Here is a 25,761-nt window from a genome sequence, read left to right on the forward strand (position 1 = left end):
GAGTTGAAACTAGCCTGGAAAACATGGGGAAACCCTGTGTCTGCAAAAATTAAAAAATTAGCTGGGTGTGGTAGCATGTGCAGTGAACCACAATCATGCCACTGCACTTTAGCCTAGGTGACAGAGTGAGGCACTGTCACACACAAAAAAAATAAAATGACAGATACATTTGTATCAATTATTTTATGCTTTATGGACTCATTAAATCTTCAGTGTTCCTTGACTTGTCAATGTCTACCTATGTTTATTAGTACCTATCACTTCTTAATCTCAAAGGACTTTGATTGGCCTGTTTATGTCTTGTGCTTAGTAATGTCCAACATGATGCAGAATTTGTACTGTGGTATGCTAAGCTAGAGACTTATTATCACTGTACAATAATCTGTAGAAAACTATACCTTACAAACTTGAGGTGACACTTTTAATGTTGTATAAATGCATGCAGAAATAAAACCATATTCAGAATTCTTTTAGAATTAGAGTAATCATGCTTTAGAAAATACTGCATTTTACTGTGTAAAATAAACTTGGAATGTCACTTTGGGTTACCATAACTTTGTATCTAAAGATTGTTTTTTATTTGACATTTGAACAATTTGCTTAAAGTTTAAATTTTTATTTAAGAATGTTTTAGTAATAAAGGGATCAAAATAGTTAATCTGGAAGAGAAGTTGACAAATTATAAAACAGAAAACTATATTTGATTGTGCTTATCCAAAAAGCCAGAGCTCTCACTTCAGCATTTAATGTATCTAATGCCTGTGATTTGCTTGAAGTCAGTAGAGGCTTATACAGTCACTCTCAGAGCACTCCCCTGAGAAAATGTCAAACTTGAATTTGCTTCTCTAATGCAGAGCTTCTCAAGTAGTTTGTCTCAAGCTATTGATTGAAGCCTTCTGGGTGGCTAGCTGGGCAGGACTTAAGGTGGCTGGAGCTCCCAGGCTGGTCGCCTCCAGAATTACAAAGAATTTTCTCTGTCATCTTCCATAATGTAAAAAAGGTTGGGAAACACCACAGTGGGACAGGCATGGGCAGACATGCAGGCAGTGGGGTGCATGTATATGGTTTAATACTGCAAATAAAGATACAGCAATCTTGCCGAGTGATGACGCTCTTTAATTCTCAAGGAGCAGCAATGATTTGTTATTTCACATTTTTCCTCACTCTACCCTTCCCTTCTGACACACACACACACGGCAGGTCACTGATTGGAGCAGGCCAGTTCCCTCAGGTGAAGGGGCCTAGAGAAATGTGAATACTGTGCTGTGAAGCTCTGCCTCTGAGGTGCGCAGTGGGGCCTTGGGTCTCTCTGCTCTCACCAGGGGTTTGACCTTTCACCCACCTCAGGAAGAAGGAAAGGTGAAAGCAGGAAGGGGGACCAGCAGCTCCGGGCAAGCAACGCTAATTAGCTCCTGTGTAATGATCCAACGTTAGTTCTTAGCTGAATTTTAACATAGTCCATTTGAAAACATTTCTAGATAAATGGAAAGAATTCTAGAAAATTTTAAGTGTTATATATTTAAAATAGTATATTTACTTATTGAAGTTAAATGCCAAGATGTAGAACTAATGTGTTATTTCCTTGGTACAGATTATAATGCTTTAACTCTTTTCAGTGAAGGAGTTAATCAAAATGAAATGATTAGTATATAGATGTAATCAGAAAAATATTAAATGAAGGATAGTCATTTCTAAAGCAGGAAATAAAGACAATTCAAGTTTGTTATTTTTCCAATCTGTTATATACCTCCTCCCACCCATTAACATTAACTAAATGTATGATTCATTTGTTAAACAAATACTGAGTTCCAGCTATGTGTAATGCATTGTACAGGCAGAAGATACAGCAGTGAACATAGAGGTAAAAACCCTCCCACTCTGCCAAGGGGTGGGACAGGGAGGAAGGGGAAGACAGAGACACTTGGAATATGGAGTGTTCAGTGTTGGTAAGTGCTAAGGAGAAAAAATGAAACAGGAGGTAAGATGCAAAGGGCGGTGGTGAAGGCAATGGGAGGTTGCCTTGAAAGCGGAGCTCAGCGTAGTCTCCATTTGAGTTAAAGACTGGAAATGAGCAATGAACAAGGAATTGCAGTAAGAAGGCCAGTGTGGTTAGAGTGATGTCAGTTGGGGAGAGTAGTACAAGACAGCATCATAAAGCTCACAGGGGTTAGATACACAGCCTTGTAGGCCATTGTGAGGACTTTGGGTTTCACTCTAGGTGAGACGAGAACCCACTGGCGAGTTTTAAGCAGAGAAATGGCATGATCTGACTTAGGATTTAACAATTCTGGCTTCTTTGTGAGTGTAGACTGGAAGAGGCCAATTAGGAGGCTGCTGCGATAATCTAGGTGAGAGACGATGGCAACGGTGAGAGATGATAGACCAGGGTGGTGGCAGTGGAGTAATGAAAGTATGATTCCAGAAATATCCAAGAGAATTTCCTGGCAGATTTAATGTGAGGAGTGATTAAAGAAGAACCAAGAATGACTTTAATGTTGTTGGCCTGAGCAACTGGAAGAATAGAGTTGCCGTTTATTGAGATGAGAAGGTGTGTGAGTTGCACTGAAAGCATGAGCAAAGATATAGACAAATTACGATTGAGATGTCTATTAGACAACTAAGAAGAGATGTCAAGCAGGTAGTTGATCTGTGAGATTCAGGGAAAAAGTCTGACCTGGAGAATATAAATGTTGCAATCACCTGTGAGTGCATAGTATTTAAAGCCATAGGGCCAAAGGAGATCATCAAGAAAGCAGATAGAAAAGAGAAGCGGTCCAATCACTGAGCCCTGGGCTAATACAGTATTCAAAAGGTCAGAGAGATTATATGTTCTGTTAATCACATTATATACTTGGGTACTATCCTTTATATTTGGGGTTAAGAAACTGAGCCCGGCCTGGTGGCTCATGCCTGTAATCCCAGCACTTTGGGAGGCTGAGGCAGGAGGATTGCTTGACCCCAGAAGTTCAAGAACAGCCTGGACAAAAATAGGGAGACCCTACCTCTACAAAAACTGCAAAAAAAAAAAAAAATGCTGGGTGTAGTGGCATACGCCTATGGGAGGTCGAGGTTGAAATGAACACAGATCACACCACTGCACCCCATCCTGGGCAAAAGCAAGATCGTGTCTAAAAAAAAAAAAAAAGAAAAGAAACTGAAGCTAAAATATCACTTACAAAATATCCACATCTAAATGTGAAGCTGGCAGTGCTCCCAAGGTTTTTATAAATAAGTTGATTCCAACCTGTTCACTATTGAGACCCCTCTGTGAGACATGCACTGATTATAAACATGAAGTTTGCATTGCATATTCTAAAATGCCCATTAGGTGGCAGAAAAACATTCAGTAAACCAACTGTGAGCTAGCTAGTGCTCGCTCTTGTGCTGGTTCACGCTTTCTCCACTCCCCTCCAGCCTCTCAGAGAGCCCTCTGAACTTAAAGATGTGTATGTCTGTTAATGTACAACACCATAATCAAGAAGAACAGAGACTGGTATTTTCTTCAGAGAGCCAACAGATACCATCAGTCTGTAAGATAACACAGGAGGTGAGCCAGGTGTGCAGGGGTTGAGGGTGTGCTTATGTTTCATTAGGTTTGGAAATGTATGAATTTGGACAGTTTTAAGAGGAGTAAATTGACTATAATGACACTATTAGGCCTTATTTTTAAACTTTTGATATTTAAGCTTTTTAGCTTGGGGCAGGGTGAAGAAATGTTCAGAAAGTAGAAAGCAAGAATGCCCCTTGGAAAAAAAAAAGGCAAGGAGTCTTGCAACTAGCCTGATGTTTAAGCTTTCTGCAATAAACCAAATCACTAAATCATAAGTTTCTTTCTGTTTCAGTTTCAAAGTTTCTTCTTGTCCCACTTTCTTTAGGGCATTGGTCCCCAAACTTGCCTGAACACTGGGATGACCTGGGCAGCTTCAAAAAATACTAGTGCCTGAGTTCCACCCACAGAGATTGTGATTTAAGTGGTCTGAGGTGTGGCCTGTCTTTGAAATTATTTAAAAGACCCCCAGATGGTTCACATAACAAAATAATTTTGAGAGCCACTGGGCTTAGCTAATGTTATATGTGTAAATATAGGCCTTCCCACAACTCAAACATGTTCCACCCTGTAAGACATGCAAGAGAACACATCCACGTCAGCATATCCAAGCACTCTGTATGGCCTCAGCCTACAGAACCCTTAACCCTTATCATCTATTGAACAATCCCTAACATCAAAATTTGTACGTAACTAAGGAAAGAAAAATACAGAGGAATTATGTAAGTTACTTTTTGAAAATGTTTTAATTTTCTCTTGCTTGTTGTAGAATGTGTTTTGTTTCTTATGGCACTGATAATATTTATTTGTGCAATAGTATTATGCTTAACATACCGTTGGTCTTACATACCAAATTAAAATGGGCATTCTTTTGCTGCTCTTTAGCATCAGAAACTAAATGGTAATACCTATTCCTACTTCTTTCTGAGGCTTTTCTATGATACACCATCATTAAGTCAGGGGAAACCATGTGTAATATTCAGAGGTCCCCAGAGCAGGGCAGATATCACATCACCTTGCTGTGGATGACAAATGTAACCTTTGGCAAGTCTTTTGCAACTCTGACCTTTGACAAAGGCATTAAGCTCAACATTGTAGCAATAAGATTTGGTGATTTATTTGTGTGTGTGTGTGTATATATATATTCATTCATGTTTGCATTGCCCATAGAATATTTTTTTTAAATTCGATCTGCTACTCTTCATTTTAATGGATGGCTGACAATCCATTTGCATTTATTATGATTATTGACTTACTTAGAATTATTGCTAATATTTTATTCAGTGTTTCTTTTGATCATGATTTTTCTTTACTGTTGCTTCTTTCTTGCCTTCCATCAGAGTGTTTTTTATTTTCTTCCACTAGTTTTGAAGCTACACATTCTAATTCCATTATTTGTCTAGTTACCTTCCAATTGTTAACATGCGTACTTAGCAACCTATCTTATCCAGCCTATCCCAAAACAATAGCTGAAGTCAACTCATATTTTTTTATTATCTAATACTTAATACTCTGTTTTGTCTTTATACCGTCCCCACCAAAATAGTGTTTTTAAAAATCAATACTTCCTGACATTTGTCATCCTATTTACTATTTTTTAAACATATATTTGTTGCATCTTTTTTTAATTTTTATTTTCTTTTGAGACAGAGTCTTGCTCTGTCACCCAGGCTGGAGCATAGCGGCACAATCTCAACTCACTGCAACCTCCACCTCTTGGGCTCAAGCAATCCTCCCACCTCAGCCTCCCAAGTAGCTGAGACTGCAGGCACATGCCACCATGCCTGGCTAATTTTTTTGTATTTTTTTAATTAGCCGGACATGGTGGCATGCGCCTGTGGTCCCAGATACTCAGGAAGTTGAGGCAGGAACATCAATTCAGTCTGGGAGGTCAAGGCTGCAGTGAGCCATGATCATGCCACTGCACTCTAGCCTGGGCAACAGAGCAAGACTTTGTCCCAAAAAATAAAAAATGAAAATTTGGCCAGGTGCAGTAGGTTATGCCTATAATCTTAGCACTGTGGGAGGCCAAGGTGGGTGGATCACGAGGTCAGGAGTTTGAGACCAGCCTGGCCAACATAGTGAAACCCCATCTCTACTAAAAATAGAAAAATTAGCCAGGCACGGTGGGGCGTGCCTGTAGTCCCAGCCTCTCAAGAGCCTGAGGCAGGAGAATCACTTGAACCCAGGAGGTGGAGGTTGTGGTGAGCTGAGATTGCGCCACTGCACTCCAGCCTGAGCAACAGAGTAAGACTCCATCTCAAAAAACAAACAAACAAAAACAAAAAAATAGGCTGGGCATGGTGGCTCACACCTGTAATCCCAGCACTTTGGGAGGCCGAGGTGGGTGGATTACTTGACATCAGGAGTTTGAGAACAGCCTGGCCAACATGGTGAAACCCCATCTCTACTAAAACAACAAAAAATTAGCCAGGCATAGTGGCAGACGCCTGTAATCCCAGCTACTCAGGAGGCTAAGGCAGGAGAATCACTTGAACCCAGGAGGCAGAGGTTGCAGTGAGCTAAGATCACGCCATTGCACTCCAGCCCAGGTAACAAGAGCTAAACTCCATTTCAAAAAAACCTTTTTTTAGCCATTACAATGGGTATGTTATAATATCTCATTATGATTTTAATTTATATTTCCCTAATGACTAATGAGATTAGTCATCTGTAAATCTTTGGTAAAATCTCTACTCAAATATTTTGACCATATTTTAATTGAATTGTTTACCTTTTACCTAAGGAACTGTAATCATTCTTTACATGTTCTGAAAATAAGTCTTTTACCAAATATATACTTCGCACATGTTTTCTCCTGTCTGTGAAGTCTATACTCAACCATTTCCTTCATTGCTTCTCAATACTTATTGAAATAATTGAGAAACTTCTGCAGGGCAGTGACTCCTCCCTACTGGCAATTGTGCGTTTTAAAGTTAACAAAAGGTGAGAAAACCCTGTTGACACTTTTGTTTGAAGACTGAAAGTTCACATTTTCACTACTTATCAAATCACCTTCATTTTGGTAGAGAACAGAACAGTCCTTTCTTGGATTTGAAGAATTGAAGAGGTCACAAGTGTGATTACCTCTGAAATCTCTGTCTTTAGTACCTATTGAAGATAACTAGATAACTCTCAGCTGTCGGTAACTTGCCCTAAGGTACCCTGTTTTTAATTTTCTAGTTGTTTTGTTTCATTATGGAGATAGACGGTTTTCAGCAGTTAGACCTAGAGAAGAGTGTACCTTCCAAAAAGACTACTCCTAGAAGGATTATCCATTTTGTTGATGGAGACATCATGGAAGAATCTAGCACAGAGGAAGAGGAGGAAGAGGAAAAAGAGAAACAAGAGGAACAGAGCAGAAATTCAACACTTGACCCTGTAAGCTTAGTACGTCAATATTAGGGAACGTGGTGGGGGAGGTGGTAAATGAACGAGAAATTGAGCCAGACACGGTTTATAGAAAAAATAGCTTTAAACTAAGTCCTTGGTCTCCTTTTTTGCTTTCTAGATCCATGTGTAGGCAACTTATAATTTTAATCATCTTAGTCTCTTCATCTGTGTGAGAGAAAATGGAACATACTATATAGATAGAGCATTTTGAAATTTCTACATTAAAACAAATCTGCAGTCACCATTCTTCTTATTAATTACTCTATGTTGATTTCTCCTTTTTTCAGTCTAAACTTTCCTGGGGGCCCTACCTACGATTTTGGGCAGGACGAATAGCAAGCACCTCATTTTCTAGTAAGTACTGCTAAGGTTATTTTTTTTCTGTCCTAAATAGACATAAATATTGATAGGCCCTCAGAGTTATGTGGGACTTCCAATTGTGTAAGCCACTCCATCGCATCCTGAAGAAGTGAGATCTGGGCTAGGCTTTAATTTCCAAAGGCACAGAACCTCACATTCTGAGGTGGATCCTTCATCTTTTACCAGCTCTCATCAGGAAATTCTTTCTTATCTCAGCCCAATTTTATCTACTTACAAAGTTCCTACTTTTCTTTCTTAGAACCATACCAAACTAGGCTAGATGCCTCTTTCATAGGCCCAGAGTTTCAAATATTGGAGGACAATAATCAGTCCCCCCTTAGTTGACTCTTCATCTGAATAAACTTCCAAGTTTAAAAAAATAATTATTGGCTGGGTGTGGTGGCTCATGCCTGTAATCCCAGCACTTTGGGAGGCCGAGGTGGGCAGATCACGAGGTCAAGAGATTGAGACCATCCTGGCCAACATGGTGAAACCCCATCTCTACTAAAAATACAAAAATTAGCTGGGTGTGGTGTCTCACACCTGTAGTCCCAGCTACTCAGGAAGCTGAGGCAGAATAATCGCTTGAACTGTGAAGGCAGAAGTTGCAGTGAGCCAAGATTGTGCCACTGCACTCCAGCCTGGTGACAGAGCAAGACTCCGTCTCAAATATATATATATATATATATTGTATATATACAGTTCTAAGTTTCTACTTCCCTCATCATAATTGCTTTATTATAAACATGAATTTTATTGATCCCTCCTAGAGACATAATGACTGGGCTAAGTGAATATTTATAACAAAATACTAAATCTTATTTTGTTTTACTTTCACCAATTTTTTTAAGACATAGTTGACAACATCTAATTACTCATTTCCTTCTAACTTGCACATCTTGTGAATATGGTAGAAAGGCAAACTACTTTAAGAATCTGAGAAAATATAAAATGTATTTATAGCTCTTAGAAAGTGATCTTCATTCATTCATTTAAAAAACATTTACTGTCTACTATATGCTCAGCACTGTGCTGGACCCTGGGACACAAAGATGAATGACAGTCTTGCTTTCAAGGGGCTCATTGTTCAGTGAATCATGTAGATCAGCAAACATGCTCATAATTATAAGTTGTTTTCACAATTGCCAGGGTAGGAGTGCACAGGGACTATGACCTGGAAGACTCGGGCATACTGACATATGGAGGAGACACCTTCAGAGAGCTATGACAGTGTGGCTGGCTGAGGCTAGCTTGAGGACCATGAAAGTGACCAGAGAGTCTTTAAATTACAGTAAAAAGTAAAGATGAGGTGATTTAGTCAGATGATATGAACCTTCAAGAAATAAATGCTTTTACACAAGCACAGAGAATTAGTGATTCGGAAGTTACATTGAAAATCCCAGTGAATACTAACCCTACCCTGACTGCAATATGTTAACAGAAAAAAATGCTGTCTTCCAGAAAGCTCTACACTTCAGTAAAGACAAAAGGGTTTAAAAAGACACGTTTCAGGCCAGGCGCGGTGGCTCATGCCTGTAATCCCAGCACTTTGGGAGGCCGAGGCAGACGGATCGTGAGGTCAAGAGTTTGAGACCATCTTGGTCAACACAGTGAAACCCCGTCTCTACTAAAAATATAAAAATTAGCTGGGTTGGTGGCATGTGCCTGTAATCCCAGCTACTTGGGAAGCTGAGGCAGGAGAATCGCTTGAACCCAGGAGACGGAAGTTGCAGTCAGCCGAGGTTGCACCACTGCGCTCCAGCCTGGTGACAGAGCGAGACTCCGTCTCAAACAAACAAACAAACAAAAACAAAAATTAAAAAATGGGATATGTTTCAGATGGAGGAAATCAGAGAAGATTAGGTCATGTAAAAGAAGTAAAACTCAATATGGGATTGACAGTATGGAGAAGAGTGATTTGCATGTTGGGTTTTGATTTGAGATTTCAGGGATAGGATGGCGAGCCTAGCTTTCTTGTGAGTTCCAAACAGAGCTGCAGTGAAAAAATGCTCCTGCCTACAATGCTTCAAAGTTGTAGTGGAGGCATAAAGATGCTAGCAGTCAGGACTGTGGTCTCTCTAGACTGAGATTTTGTTTGAATGGAGTTGAAACCCAGGTGACACTGGTAATTAATTCTTTCAAGTTAAAATTCTAGTAGGTCATAAACAGGAAAGCTCCCTAAGATTTATTTTAATATTCTTTAAAAAACTTATCTACTACAAATATACAGAACAAAGAGATAGCATATTTTTGAAAAGATAAGACATATTAAAAATAGCATCATTTTGATGCCCTATGTGAGCGATATCCCAAGAGGCAGAATGAATCAAAGGAATCAGAAAGTCCTATAATTGGGGCATAAGAGAAGGTTGTCAGGAATCCTCTAATTTTAAAGCAAAACATTTCTAGGGGACATCTTCAGGAACCACTCATTGTTCATGCTACACCTTTATCCCTGCCTCTAACAAGCCCAGGGCTGAGTCTGCAGGCCACCTTGCTACCAAGGCAGACAAGGAAGGCCTTGAACGACTTCTGAGGAGTCTGTCTGGATGCATGGAAGAATTCCTGATGTGGATCTTGGTAACACTGGGTTGAGTTTGGGTTTAATCTGAAATGTAAGCCGGTACACATGGGGTTAATGAGCAGTACCTGTTCTGGTTGCTCAGGACCCATGCTGTACCTGTTGTTAAAATATATTGATAATCTCTCCTGATATATACATGTGGAAAAAATAGTTTATATATAATCCCATAGAAAGATAGAAGAGTTGACAAATTTCCTTTGAATCCTAGAATTTTTGAGAGGCCAAGGCAATTGAAATCTTTTATCAGGCTTCAAGTTAAGTATATTAAGAGATCACTTGCAGAGTAGTTTAAACTTGGCCCTCAGCTGATGCTAAGCTTTAGTTATTAATTCGGTTTACCCAAGTGCTCATTCTTTCTTTTAGCATGTGAATTCCTTGGTGGAAGTTTTGCTGTCTTCTTCGGTCTTACTCAACCCAAATATCAGTATGTGTTAAATGAGTACTACAGGATACAAAACAAGGTATGTGACACTCTGATGGGGCCAAGGGGCCTGAGATAGGAATGTTGGTTGCTCCAACTTTAGGTCAGTAAAGAAAATTATTTTTTCCACCTGGTAATCATGTACTACAATTTCACCAAACTCCCATAGTCAGCCTGACTTATTTTTCTAGTTCTTCTCACCCCAGGACACTTCTTCCTATTTGCCTCACTCCCGCGAAGTTAGGATATCATGAGCTGTGTTGTAGAAGAAGGCAGTTGGGTGTGAAGCCTGAGTTTGCTTAAAGTAGAAGCTTCTTACATGGGCATCTGCACAATAAGGGGAGTTCAGAGGTCTTTGTTTGTACAGTAAAACATTTCCTTATTTCTCTCCAAATCAGAAAAGTGACAACAAAAGTGAAGGGAATGGATCAAAGGCCCAGGCAGCTGAGGTTCCTAATGAAAAGTGTCATTTGGAGGCTGGGGACCGAGAGTATGGAACCATACAACAGGATACAGCAGAAGCCATTCCTCAGTGAAGCACGTCATCCAGGGAAGGTCTGGTGGCAGAGCCCAGCTCATGATGGCAGCAAAGACTATAGTTTCCCTGGATCTCTGTTCCTTGGCCATTGGTTACCATAACAACAGCACCACAGGTAGCACTTCTGAACCAGATCTGATCCTAATCTCTGTGTGACTTAGTCTCAAGCATCCAGGAATTACAAGCAATAATGAGTGCAATTTTGCACACTTTCTCAGTATAATTTTTATGTGCAAGCCAACCCATCTCAACTCCACCCCAGTGATACAAGTCTCATGAGTACTGACATTTGCACTGTAGCATAAATGCCTTAAAGGAACGGTGGGACTGGGAGTTTTGGGCTGAAATTCTGTCATGGGACTAGGGTACAGTAAAGGAGCTCTATTCCTCAGAAGAAAATTTGGGCACTGCAAAATCTAAATAAATCCCCTTTCAGGGTTTGCATAGGTGTGTACTTCCAAACAACCATCCTGGCTTAGTTGGGGATTGTTTTACAATAAGTAAACATTGCTAACAGCTCTGTTATAAGATCATTATCAAGGTCTTTAGGAATTAGGTACATCCCTCCAAATTAAAATAATCGATAAATAATCTAAGCTCTAGAAAAAATATTTTAATGGATTGTTTTCTTATTCATTTGTCAATCAATTTTCAAAACCTGAAAAGATCGAACATGGAAATCATTGTTAGATAACACAGCGTGTGTTGGCCACAGTAACTGTGATGCATTAATGGTAAAAAACAAAAAACACAGGCCTTGCAGTAATCAGACTTGAGCTGCAGTTTCCCTTCTCCCATTTACTAGTTGTGTGATTTGAGGTGTCCAGATTTCTGAGCTCCAGTCTCCTTTGCAAAATATGGGTGACTTCACTTGCTCCTCATGGGTTATTGTTAAACAGAATTATGAGAAATAATAATTTATTGTTGTTTTAAGCTTTGGACTGGTTTGTTATGAAGCCATATATAACTGAAATTATAGCTCTAAGAGAAGAGGAAGTTGGAATTAATTTAATATGAAATCAAAGACAGAAGTAGGCCTGGGGCATAAGATGTTGTTGGTTAAATATAGTAGGATAAGATAGATAATGCTAAACAAAGAAACCTCCAAAATCTTGGTGTCCTAAAACAACAAATTTTATTTCTCATGAGAAGTCCACTGTCAGCTTAGGTGGCTTCCCACACAGGTGCTCTGCACGTGCTAGCTCAGTGTTGGATGCTTCTTTGATCTTATGTTTCCTCCATACTGTGATGTGCTTGTGGGGTTGCTGGAAAAGGAACAGCATGGAGAGTTAAGCACTGGCAATCAATATCTCCACTAAGAATGAATCATGTCACCTCTGTGTATGTTTCTTTCACCAAAGCAAGTCACATGGTTATAATTAATTTTATGGGAGTCTGAGCCTGCTAAGATAGCTGAGAAAAGGAAACACTTTCTTCTAATGGCATAGGAGATAAATAATAAGCTCAAGAGTCAATATGATATCGATTTAATCTCAGCTCTGCTGCCCTGTGCCAGTAGCCCTGTGCAAGTTACTCAACTTCTCACTGTTCTCATCTATAAAACAGGTTTGATATAGGAAGTAAATATAATTTGAACCAGCTTTATGCAACAACAAAAAAAAGAATTTTGGGGGAAGTGCACTGAGTTATCAAATGGACCCCAAAGGTAGATTAGTCTCAATAGGATCTGAACAATGTGACAAGCAAGCACCTAACAGGTACTCTGTCCATCTCTCATCCTTCTTCCACATGAGGAAGATGCTCACTCTATAGCTCTTCATAACTCTTCTGTTCAAGTGACTGATATACTAGTCTTTAGGCACCATTTCAAAGTATAGTGGAAATAGAACCTGTTTTGCTCCTTTTTGTCAAGTATCACCCTCTAATTCAATCAGCTGTGGCCAGGGATACCCGTACTAGCAACACAGTTATGGGACCTATTTCTGGGTAAGGATGGTTCTCAGGAAAAGGAAATTGAAGTGAGCTAGGTAGGTACCCCATGACTCTTTCATGTTAAAATTGAGGAAAGTATGTAAAGCATGTGGCTCTAATTAGGTGCTTAAATCATAGTATCAATTATAATTATTAATATTTATGATTATTTATGATGGTTAATTCTGTGTGCCAACTTGACTGGACCACAGGATGCCCAGATTAAACACTACTTCTGGGTATATCTGTGGGGGTGTTTCTGGATGACCTTAGCATTTGAATTGTTGGGTTCAGTAGGTGGATTGCCTTCCCAATGAGAATGAGCATCATTCAATCCACTGAGGGCTTGAATAGAACAAAAGGCCAAAAAAGGAGGAGGAATTTGCTCCTTTTTTCTGTCTCACTGCTTGAGCGTGGATATCTCATCTCATCTCATCTTCTCCTGCCCATGGATGGGAATTACTGCATTGGCTTCTCTGGTTCTTAGGTCTTTGAACTCAAACTGATTTACATCACTGGCTTTCCTGGGTCTCCAGTTGGCAAATGGCAGATTGTAGGACTTCTCAGCCACCACAGTCATAATACATTCAATTCCTCATAATAAATCTCATTGTATCTATCTATCCACTTATCTATCTACCTATGTCTCTATACATCTATACTGCTGGTTCTGTTTCACTGGAGAACCCTGACCAGTACAATATCGAATGAGAATCCTGGTTCCTTGGATTCTGAATAGCTTGTCCCCACTGAAGAGTCAGTCTTAGTTCTTCATCTGACATGTTCTGTTAGTCGAGTTTTAGGGTAAAGTAAATCTGAAGGTTTAATCATTTTGCAGAAGAAGTGACCAAGTCTAGCAGTTAAGCATTGGTTACTTCAGTCTTAGGTGTCCAGTCATACTAGAAATCTGTACCTAATTTACTATTTTGCTTAGAATAGCACGAGTAATGCACTATTTTTGACTTTTCCACTTTTCTAAAAAATTATCCACTTCTTGAATACCCACTTATTGATGATTCTGAGGAACTAGGTGGGCTTTTTCCTTTCAGACACCCCTCTCTCTCATGAGAGAAAGAGGACTGCTTTCCTTTCTCATTCTTTGGCTGTTAAACCTCTGCTCCTGTGGCTCACAACTGTAATCCCAGCACTTTGGGAGGCCGAGGTGGATTATGAGTTCAGAAGCTCGAGACTATCCTGGCCAACATGGTGAAATCCCATCTCTACTAAAAATACAAAAATTAGCTGGGCATGATGGCACATGCCTGTAGTCCCAGCTACTCAGGAAGCTGAGGCAGGAGAATTGCTTGAACCTGGGAGGCAGAGGTTGCAGTGAGCCAAGATCACACCACTGCACTCCAGCCTGGTGACACAGCAAGACTCTGTCTTAAAAAATTTAAAAATAAAATAAAAATAAACCTCTGCTTCTAAACTCAAAAAGAAAAAAAAAAAAGAAGAAGAAGAACTAGGCAAAACAAAGTGTGATATTCGAATTGAAGAAGTGGATTTTTATCTAGCAAATATTATACTCTCAATTTAATTTTATTTTCCACTAAGAAACCTATTCCTCTCAGGAGGCATCTCTGCCACTTGTAAATTTATGAATGCCAAACAATATGTCTAGAAAAGATATTGTCCTGTTCTATCTGGCAGCTTCGAAGATTCAATGATATATTGGGAAAGGGGTAACTTTCTTCCCCTTCCAATAACATGTAAGCCCTACACTCCTGCCAAGCCAAAAATATCCCTGATTAAACAAATTATGTAGCAGAAAGTCTCTGAATAAATAAACTAAATTTGAATGATTATCTGGTTCTTGATGTTCTTAGTTATTTATTATGACCATACTTCATTGTATGTAATGTGGGTAAATGAAAGTTAATTTTATTATTTCTCTTTCTAATGATGGAGTCATATAAACCTTAACCTTCAGAGTGGAAATTCAGGGAGTCTCAAGTGATTAGAGAAGCTCTTTAGCAAATGCACACAGGCAACCACCCCTTTGTCTTCATACATACATTATTCAATGTCATTCCCTGAATGGGCGGTCCTGCCAAGAATTGTTTGGGTCTTTTTCATCTTTGTCGGTGAGGTGGTCCTTCAATTATCCCTAAAATGTTTCTATCCTCTGCCAAATTGCACCACCGTCAACTGCAAGATGTAATTATTTTCTCTACCTACAGCAAAATGAAGCCAAGTATACCTTGAACCATTTTCATTCTCAGGTACCTTATATAGGCTTGCCAAGAGCCGGGAAACACAGTGGTCCTCTTTTCAGGCAAAAGTGGTGAAAGCTCTTTAGGGAAAATTTCTGTAAGTTTTCATTTAAACTGGGAACAAGAGGGGAGCAGCATGGTTATAGCAATCTGAATTTAATTGGTGGGGGGAAAGTATTTTTACTGGGAAAAAGTAAATGAAGGGCCCCCAACAAATTACTCAAAAGGACTTAGGTATTATTTTCTTGGAACATTTACTTTATCTGTCATCTTCAAGCCTGCCCTCAGGCTGACTGGCTGTATAAATCAAGACAAAGTGGCAGAAACAAAATTATCTTCAGAATTGAAGGAATTTCTGTAGAAAATGTGTCCTAAGCTAAGCATTTTATGATGGTCTTTGGTGTCTTGGGGAAAAAATGCGTTTCAGTGACAGAGCAAGATGACCCTAAGAGCAAGACAGCTCCCAAGGATGTGGTGATAGGGAGAGGACCTACTTCTCTTCAAACTGTAAGAAGATAGTTCTTGAAACCTTATTTATAAAATTATTAATGCCAATCTTAAGGGACTGATCAAAATATCAACTTTTCCTCATTGGCTGATGTGATGGCTAGTTTCCTATGTCAGTTTGGCTGGGCTCTAGCACCCAGTAACTTAATGAAACATTAATCTAGGTGTAGAGGTATTTCACGGTTAACATCTACAATCAGTTGACTTTAAAAAAAGGAGATGATGCTAGATAATGTGGGTGGGGCCCCATCCAGGTAGTTGAAGGCCTTTAAGAGCAAAACCGAGGTTTCCTGAAGAGAAAGAAATTCTGCCTCAAGACTACAGCATCAGCTGGGCATGATGGCTCATAACTGTAATCTCAGTGCTTTGGGAGGCCAAGGCAGGAGGATTGGTTGAGCCCAGGAGTTCGAGATTAGCCTAGGCAACAGAGAGAGACCCTATCTCTACGGTCAGAAATTAGCCTTGCGTGGTGGCACGAACCTGTAGTCCCATCTACTCAAGAGGCTGAGGTGGGAGGATCGCTGGAGTCCAGGAGACTGAGGCTACAGTGAGCCATGATGGTGCCACTGCACTACAGCCAGGGTGATAGAACAAAAACGAAAACAACCCCCCCTAAAAAAATCCCTACATGCTCAAGTCTTATATGAGTTTCCAGCCTGCTGGCCTGCCCTATGGATTTCAGACTTGCCAGCCCTCATAAGTACGTAAGCCAATTCCTTGAAATAAATCTCTTTGATTCTGTTTCTCTTGAGAATTCTGATAAAGCTGGTATCCAACACGCATTTAGGAAGTTACCATATTTAGTTAATAACTAAATAACTACCATATTTAGTTAACTATTATGTGGGCCAGTAGCCAATATATTACCATCATGGAGTGTGCAGGACAGCTGTCTTCTCTGCTTCATCTTAGTTCACACAGTCCAGATTTAAACATGTTTACACTCTTACATTCTTATGCAAAAACCTTTCAAATGACATTTAACATCCTAGTATTTACGAAGAGGTACCTGGGCCTGTGTTCACTCTTTTTACAAATTAATTGTGATCACATAGAACTGCGTAACTGAGAACTAAAACCTTTCCGTCCAGCTGGCTGTGGGACAGCGAATGGATAAAAGACAGGCCTACCAGTTCCCACCAGAGACGGAACATGAATGCCTAGAATCTGAGACGGGAACTTGGAGATTAAAAGAAAAGCATAGGGAGCATTCAAGAGCCAAGAAACGTAGATTTCAACTCCAGGGGCTCTAGTCATTAGAGCCATACACAGGCCAAGCATCAGACTTGTCCTCAAAATGAGGATAATAAAAAACCAATGTACCTAAGAAAGGTAAGAATTCATTGAGATCCTATGTGCGAAAGCACTAATCAAAGCTCTATTCCAATGGGACATCAGTGTTACCTTATCTCCTTTGGTCTCATCAACACCTATCAATAATATCTAGCAATAGAAAACTGGACAATGAGAGCATGTGCTAGAGATTATTCCTATGCCCTTCTCTGCTTTATTTACTGCAGGAGATGTGATTTTATGGAAAATGAAATATGTTATATTCACCCCCTCTACCCCATGTTTATACACAGTTATAAATGGTTCAATTTAGTCCCTACCTACTGAGACATGTCATTGTGTGGGAAACATGTATAATAATATACTCTTCACCATAGGCCAGGTGCGGTGGCTCGCGCCTGTAATCCCAGCACTTTGGGAGGCCAAGGAGGGCAGATCACGAGGTTAGGAGTTCGAGACCAGCCTGGCCAACATAGTGAAACCTGTCTCTACTAAAAATACAAAAAAAAAAATTGGCCAGGCATGGTGGCAGGCACCTGTAATCCCAGCTACTCAGGAGACTAAGGCTAGAAGAATCACTTGAACCTGGGAGGTGGAGGTTGCAGTGAGCCAAGATCGCGTCACTGCACTCCAGCCCGGGTGACAGTGTAAAACTCCATCTCAAAAATAATAATATACTCTTCACCATATAATAAGCTCTTCACCAACCTTAGGGGCTTGAGGGAGCTTCTTGCCTGGGGTAGAAGTGAGGGAAGAGGGAAGGATGGGGCAAATGGAGTCTTAAACCCTTCGGCTGATAGCAGTTTAGGAAAAAGACACCTATCATCATCTTCATAGCAATTAGGAAATTAGAGATTTGGGAAGAATGCTGGATAATGAGTCATGAAATTAGACTCTAGTCCTGACTGCCACTAAAATGTTATACAACTTTAGAAAAATTTACTATTTCTGGGCTTGGTTTTCTAATCAATGAAATGAAGGGGGTTTGAACTAAATTAGCTTTACCTGAAGTAGGTTCTTCTGAATATTAATAAATTTTTTGTTTTGTTTTGTTTTTTTGAGATAGGGCCTTGCTTTGTTGCCCAGGCTGGAGTGCAGTGGCACAAAAATGGCTCACTGCAGCCTCCAGCTCGTAGGCTTAAGCCATCCTCCCACCTTGGCTTCCCAAGTAGCTGGAACTGCAGGTGCACCATGCCTCTCTAATTTTTCTTTTTTTTTTTTTTTTGAGTTGTGATTTTGCCATGTTGCCTAGGCTGGTCTTGAACTCCTGGGCTCAAGTGATCCACCTGCCTTGGCCTCCCAAAGTACTTGGATTACAGACGTGAGCCATTGCAGCAGCCAAGTAAGTTTTACATAAAAATGAGGATCTGATAAACTTTATTTTTGGGAGGAATTTGGTTAAACAAAACAAAACAAAAAGTATCATTTGCCTCAGAGCTTTTCCAGGGTATTGATAAACTAATGTGCCTTGTTAAGCTCCAAAAGGCAGATACTCCCAGCTACTTGGGAGGCTGAGGTGGGAAGATCGCTTGAGCTCTGGAGGTCCAGGCTTCAGTGAGCCATGTTCATGTCACTGCATTCCAGCCTGGGCGACAAAGGGAGGCCCTGTCTCAAAAAACAAAACAAAACAAAACAAAAATACATACTATACAATGTTTCTCAATGTGTTTGGTCATAAAATCACTTGTGCATGGAGTATTTCCAGAAGCAGCAGTCTGAGAAGCTTACTTTGAGAAACATTAACCTAAAAAAATCTATAAAGTGCCTTTTAATTCTAATGTTCTTATTCTATAAAGCTGGGATGGTGCCAAGAAAATGGACATTTCCCAGTTGTATGAATGAGTAGAGTCGAAAATAGTTTTTTTTTTTTTTTTTTTTGAGACGGAGTCTCGCTCTTGTTACCCAGGCTGGAGTGCAATGGCGCGATCTCGGCTCACCGCAACCTCCGCCTCCTGGGTTCAGGCAATTCTCCTGCCTCAGCCTCCTGAGTAGCTGGGATTACAGGCACACGCCACCATGCCCAGCTAATTTTTTGTATTTTTAGTAGAGACGGGGTTTCACCATGTTGACCAGGATGGTCTCGATCTCTTGACCTCGTGATCCACCCGCCTCGGCCTCCCAAAGTGCTGGGATTACAGGCTTGAGCCACCGCGCCCGGCCGAAAATAGTTTTTATTTTACCAGCATCTCCTTTAAACTTTCTCCTCTTTATTTATTTATTTATTTATTTTTATTTTTGAGACGGAGTCTTGTTCTGTTACCAGGCTGGAGCACTGTGGCACAATCTCAGCTCACTGCTACCTCTACCTCTCAGATTCAAGCGATTCTCCTGCCTCAACCTCCCGAGTAGCTGGGATTACAGGCATGGGCCACCATACCCAGCTAATTTTTGTAGTTTTAGTAGAGACAAGGTTTCTTGTCTCTACCATGTTGGCCAGGATGGTCTCGATCTCCTGACCTTGTGATCTGCCCACCTTGGCCTCCCAAAGTGCTGGGATTACAGGCATGAGCCACCTTGCCCGACCACTTTTTCCTCTTTTTAATGGCATCACTATTCTTGCTGTCAGCCAAGCTGGAAACTTCAGTACTTTAGAAGCCGCTTTGACTCTTGGCCATCGATCTATCCATTGCTAAATCCTGACAATTCATCCTTTACGGTGTCTCTGAAACTCATTTCTATGTCACTAATCCAGTTTCCAGGCATTACCGATAAATGATTGTTGCTTTTGCTGGTAGAAACATTGAAAATTTCTCTAGCAAAGACATGAAAAGTCTCCTTCTCTCTGCCCATCTATCCTTTACCTTCATGCCAGAGGTTTTTCTTCCAAACCATGAATCAAATCAGGTTACTCCTCTTCTCAAACAATTTTCAAAGATTCTACATTGTCACAGAACAAAATTTTAAATTCTTCAAAGTCACTCATGGTCCAGGCCTAACTTTCCTTTCTTGTCTCTCTAAGCCAAGCTCCCTGCTCCTTGAAGATACGTTATTTCATGCTCTTTCATCTCTTTTCACATAACTTTCCGTCCTTGAGATTCCTCCCCCACTTATCTTTTATTAAAACACTTGTCTCCAATAAAAACATTTGTATCATTAAAGACCCAGCTATAATGCAAACTCGTTTTTTTTTTTCTTTTTTGAAATGGAGTCTCACTCTGTTGCCCAGGCTGGAGTACAGTGGCACAATCTTGGCTCACTACAACCTCCATCTCCTGGGTTCAAGCAATTCTCCTGCCTCAGACTCCTAAGTAGCTGGGATTACAGATGCTCACTACCATGCCTGGCTATTTTTTTTTTTTTTTTTTTTTTTTAGTAGAGACGAGGTTTCACCATGTTGGCCAGGCTGGTCTTGAACTCCTGACCTCAAGTGATCTGCACCCCTCAGCCTCCCGAAGTGCTGGGATAACAAGCGTGAGCCACAGCGCCCGGCCAACCTTTTCTTTGAAACCTTCCCTTGCACCCTTTTTTAGATGTGTGCTCTCCCTTCTCCGTACTTGGCTAGTAGCTTTCTCATCTAATATGCCCTCTACTGGCATTATGATGATCTATAAAGTCATGCTAATCATTCTTCAGATAATAATTTTATTGAACACAGGGGTATAGTGAATGATTGGACTAGGCACCAAAACAGAAGCTAGTTCAATCACATCTGCTCTCATTCATTCAATCAGTCATTCAGCAACTGTTTATTATGAGCTAGGCACTGGAGAACCTGAACATGGTTAAGACCTTATCCATGTTCCATCATCCCTTGGTTGCCTTAGTCTGGTTCCTAGTCATCTCCTGCAGGAGAGGCCCCATTGCAAGTCCATCCCAAATCACTCACATCCTTCTTGAGCCAGTTCACAGTTCACGGTTACTTTGTTCACACAGTAAGTGCACAAGCCCCAAATGCCACTGCTGAGTGTTCTTTTTGTCCAGGTGGTAAGTGTTCTCTCATTTGAGATCCTTAATGTTTCTTAAAAACTCAACATTAAAAGACACCTGTCCTTTGATCAAACCTCCAAAGCCTCATTTTCAGATTCATCCTATTAAGGCTCTGGAACAAGCCTGCACTAAACCCTCCACAAATCCTGGTGTACTTAGTTGAGTATTATTTACTGTAACCTTCATGAATGTGCAGTAAACACACAGAAGTTCCCAACGCTGAAGGCTGGAAAGACGTGGCAGGATGATAAATAAGCTTTGATGATGATTTCAATGGATGGTAATTTCTTGCTTCCACAGAGACTCCACAAACACAGCTGTCAGAAGTGCATTGTGTAAATCAGATGCTAATTAAATTAAATTCCCACTGGAATTAAGGCAGCAAAGTATTTTGTCTTGTTTTCTTGCAAACTAGGCCTCTCAATCAAGACAGCTGGAGCACTGGCATTTCAGGTATGTGGAGGCAACAGCTGCAGTGAAGCAGAGCAACTGCTTTCATGATTAAATTGCCATCAGTAAAAGGAAAATAGATGCCATTTTTGACATTAGTAATGCTAATGTCAAACAATCTAGCAGAAGCAGAGCTGGACTAGGAAAGAAGAGGTTTGGGTTCTGATGTAAGTTTTGGCAAAATCATTTTATGACTCTAAGCTTCAGTTCCCAGCTTCTTCTCCCCTCTTTCCCCCCTTTCCTCTTTCTTTCTCTTCTTCTGCTAAATATTTATTGAATACCAACTACTGCTAGGCAACGTACTGGGTCCTGGAGACCCAAATACATAGAACATTTTTTTGTCCTCTCGGTGTTCCTGGTCTTTTTGAAGAACCAGGAGGTGGGACTCTATGATCTTGGCACTTCTGGGAGTTAGCGTTCTATCATTCTATACATAAACTTTTTTACAACCAGCACTTAGGTGATACTGACTTCACCCCACTTCTCTGTTGAGGAATACAGAAGGTACATTCCCATCCCTGCCCCTGCCTTTAGCTTTTAGTCTAGTGAAAAACCAAAGCACACGTGACTGAAGCAACATTTGATATTTCACAGCCAGAAATAAGCGGGTATAAAAAAATATTGCCTAAATTATGTAGAGAAGCATCGAAGCAGAAGCCTGAGTAAAGAAGCCATTGAATGAATGCTTTTTTTTCATTCATTCAATACTTCATGAAACATTTACTAAATACTTACTACAGGCAAGGTTCTGTGCTGTGTGCTGGGGATACCAAGGAGGCAGTCTGCTATCAAGGAGCCTCCAGTTAATTGGACAGGCAAATATATAAAATGTTAATTATAGTAAAATATGGTTACAGCAATGTTAGAATCATTAGACATTATTACAATAGGACACATGGTGCAGGAAGAGGTTTACTTTAAAAAGAAACTCAAAGCACTACTGGAAGTATTCTATTTCATTCATTCTTTCAATTGTCTCTAGAGTTTGAAAACAAATCACTCCCTATTTATTTATTTATTTATTGAGGCAGAGTCTCACTCTGCCACCCAGGCTGGAATGCAGTGGTACAATCTCAGCTCACTGCAACCTCCACTTCCTGGGTTCAGGCAATTCTTCTGCTTCAGCCTCCCAAGTATCTGGGATTATAGGTGTGTGCCACTATGCCCTGATAATTTGTGTGTTTTAGTCTCGATGGGGTTTCACCATGTTGGTCAGGCTGGTCTGGAACTCCTGAACTCAAGTGATCTGCCTACCTCACCCTACCAAAGTGCTGGGATAACGGGTGTGAGCCACCACAGCTGGCCTCATTAATGTCTCAAGACTTAAAATCCTAGAGGAAAGTAACTAGGTGTTGTGTATTTTCAAGGTAGATCTTAGTATAGGATAGCAATAGCTCTCACAAATACAGTCCGATGCTAATGATTATTTACTCAAGAGTATGTGATGTTATAATTAGAAAAAATGGAAGACAAACTGGTGTATTCATAAAATGGAATACAACCCAACAATAAAAAGGAGTGGGCTATGAATATTTATACACTAACAAGACGAAATCTCAAAAACATTGTACTGAGTATACTGAGTGAAAGAAGATTTAAATAAAAGTACATACTATAGGACTCCATTAACATGAAGTTCTAGGATAGGCAAAACTAATTTATGATAAAAAAATTAAAACAGTGATTTCCTGTGGGAAGTAGGAGAGGGGACTGATTGGGCAGTGGCATGAGTGAACTCTCTGGGGTCATGCTAATGTCTATCTTGTTAGCAGTTTAGATTACAAAGATATACGCATTGGCTTATCATATTGGGATGATAAATGCATCCTTAAGATTTGAGCATTTCGTTTAATATAAATTTTACCCCAAATGAAATTTTAAAGAGGTATTAAACTCCAGTTAATTGTATGCTGAAGTATTTAGAAGGAAATATATTGATGTCTGAAATTTACTTTCAAATGCATCAAAAATAAGATGGAATCACGGATGGACAGGAGGATGAATAGATGGATAGATATATCATAAAGCAAGCATAGTAAAAAAAAAATTTTTTTTTTGAGACGTTCTTGTTCTGTTGCCCAGGCTGGAGTGCAGTGGTGTGATCTCAAGGGACAGTAAGATATTAATGGTAGAATCAAGATGTTATGATATAAGGGTGTTCGCTATCATATTCTTCCAACTTGGCTGTATTTCATAATACAATTTGGGGGTGGAAAACACGATGGCCCCAAATTGCTGGAACGTACACCTGTTGGGTGCTCTCTTCCAGAAATTGTGCATCTTTCTAAGTGCTAGTGTAAGATAGAGCGCCTGGGATCCTGTGCAGCAGCAGTTCCTAATAATAGGTGCATATAAGAAGCTCTGGCTGAATACGGTAATCACGCCTGTAATCCCAGCACTTTGGGAGAATGAGGCAGGAGGATTGCTTGAGCCCAGCAGTTTGCAACCAGCCTGGGCAACATAGTGAGACCTCATCTCTCCAAAAAAAAAAAAAAAATTAATTAGCTGGGCATGGTGGTGCATGCCTGTAGTCCCAGCTACTTGAAGGTGGGCGTGGGCTGAGGTGGGAGGATCACTTGAGCCCAGGAGGTGGAGGCTGCAGTGAGCTGTGATTGCGCCTCTGCACTTCAGCATTCCAACCTGAGCAAGAGAATAAAGAACTTGTCTAAAAAAAAAAATCTCCTCCCAGAGTTTTTAAAAATTCACATATCACAGAGACATCCTTGGAGATCTTGATTTCAAGAGGCTTGGAATGGGAACCTGAATATTTGTGTCTGTAAAAGCATTCCTAGTAAGTAAGTTTTATATGAACCCCTGATATGATCTCCTACACAAGGAATGAAATTCTCTGACTATCAAATGGGCTTTAAATTAAAAAAAAAAAACAAAAAAAAAAAACCTCCAACAACAGGATTGTTGAGCACCCTCTGGAATCTCTCCTTAGTTTGTAAGCAAAATGATCTAGGTGATGGTGTGACAGCCTCCTCCAGCAGGGCCATCATAGCAGCTTGGGCACATCATTTATACCCAGCAAGTGAAAAGAGGTTAAAAGCACCATGATATTGTGGTGTATCTTTCATCTCAGAAGCTCTAATACCAGATGAAAGACAGTCCCTAGGCTGCAGATGAAAAGAGGGTGGAGAACTTGGGTGGGAAGTGGCTAACCGGGCTCCAGGTTTTTGGCAGCTTATTTCTACTCCCTGGCTTCTAAATGGAAGTAGGATTTTCTCAATCCCCCCTTCTTGCCTTTCATTTCTCCTTTCCCATGCCCTCTTCTCACATCTCCTGACAGTTTTATCACTTTAAAATGCAAATATGAAGATAATACATATATATATATGGCTATGTCTAATCTGCTTTCTGCCCCTTTCCCTCCCACTCGGGCTCTGGAAGACCATTCTGTTCGGTACATTTGCAGTATCCATTACACCTAGCATAGGACCTATGCACATGGAAGGCACACCAATGAATTTAATTAAAAAGATAAGGTCAAGATTAGAGGTGAAAGGTGGGTGGGGTCTATTTTTTTACCTAATCTAAAGAACAAATAAAATTTTTGACATTTCTCCATGGCTCTGAATGTACTACCGTAAGTCAATTCTTTGGCATCAGTAGCTATTTTTTCCTATGTCACGGGGTTTTGAAGGTATAACAACAATTCAGAAGTTATCCAGTAGTGACATTTAGTGAACTGACTTTAATTACCATGTGAAGTTGGCAGTTTTTCTTAGTCTTTCTTAGTTTCTAACACAGCTGAAGAAAAACATTGTTCTGAGTTGATATTTCTGTAGGGAGAAACTTAAAATTGCCCATATTACTCCAAAGGAAAAAACATTGCACTAATCTGTATATGAAACCTAATGGAGCAAGCCATTTTCAATGGTTAGACCACTACTGCTCTCCCCAGTCCACTTAAAAAGTATGTTATAATGTTTGTCTTTGCCTAGGACTCAACCTACAAAAACATTACACTCCATTTCACTGGAGGCTGCTATAGACTGATTCCTGTGGTGAACATCTGGAAATGTGCCCTAAAGTAGGGGGAAAAAAAGAAAAAGAAAAGAAAAACCTTCCATTTGCCACTGTAGAAACAAAGATTTAAAAACTTAGACTAGGGAGCCATAAAATAGAGAATAAACAATAAGGTAGTGTATAAAGGGACAAAAAAGTAGATTTAAAGAAAGGTGAGCAACTTCCAAAAAAGAGCCAAATAATTGGTTCCCAAGTTAGTAGATACAACTAACTCAGCATTTCCTGTAGTGTGATCCTTAGAATAGCAGTCCCACAAAACGCTCCGCTAAAACATACACGCACACACACATCACCACAGTCAAATAAAATTGGGAAATGCTATGTATCACAATCCCTCCTTGCAGATTTACAACATCTTTTTTACCTCGAGATGTCCTGCAGTAGAAAATCCTGTTTCACTCTGCTTAACTCAGAGTGTCGTAAACCTCTCTGATCACCGATTAACAGCTATTCATATCCATGGAACCAGTGTTCTAAAGCGGTGGTTCTTGAACTTTAGTCTCAGGACTGCTGCATCAGTTTGGGTCCAAACGGCAGAGAGAAACCACATGGTGATGTGAACAA

General features: G+C 40.2%; 1 protein-coding gene across 3 annotated transcripts; it reads left to right on the forward strand.

Moving 5' to 3' along the window:
* The first annotated feature begins 51 nt into the window (after positions 1-51).
* Positions 52-11,585, forward strand: FAM177B (family with sequence similarity 177 member B). 3 transcript variants are annotated; one of them, XM_032289338.1, is made up of 6 exons: positions 52-1,978; positions 2,304-3,547; positions 6,731-6,928; positions 7,228-7,294; positions 10,248-10,345; positions 10,704-11,585. In XM_032289338.1, exons 2-6 carry the CDS (start codon positions 3,443-3,445, stop codon positions 10,839-10,841), a joined length of 606 nt encoding a protein of 201 aa, XP_032145229.1. In that variant the 5' UTR covers positions 52-1,978; positions 2,304-3,442; the 3' UTR covers positions 10,842-11,585. The 3 variants fall into 3 exon arrangements, with proteins under 3 accessions (XP_032145229.1, XP_032145230.1, XP_032145231.1); XM_032289339.1 differs by having other exon boundaries at positions 52-1,946; XM_032289340.1 differs by having other exon boundaries at positions 52-4,269.
* The last annotated feature ends 14,176 nt before the right edge of the window (positions 11,586-25,761 follow it).

Source organism: Sapajus apella, unplaced genomic scaffold (assembly GCF_009761245.1).
Source record: "Sapajus apella isolate SASKATOON/1434 unplaced genomic scaffold, GSC_monkey_1.0 scaffold22, whole genome shotgun sequence".
Lineage (NCBI taxonomy): Eukaryota > Metazoa > Chordata > Mammalia > Primates > Cebidae > Sapajus > Sapajus apella.

Excerpts from the sequence above, each read along its gene's own strand:
- FAM177B (XM_032289338.1), top strand. The coding sequence starts at position 3,443 with ATGTGTATGTCTGTTAATGTACAACACCATAATCAAGAAGAACAGAGA. Across the intron at positions 3,548-6,730 it reads TCTGTAAGATAACACAGGAG|TTGTTTTGTTTCATTATGGA; the intron begins GTGAGCCAGGTG and ends TTAATTTTCTAG. Across the intron at positions 7,295-10,247 it reads AGCAAGCACCTCATTTTCTA|CATGTGAATTCCTTGGTGGA; the intron begins GTAAGTACTGCT and ends TCTTTCTTTTAG.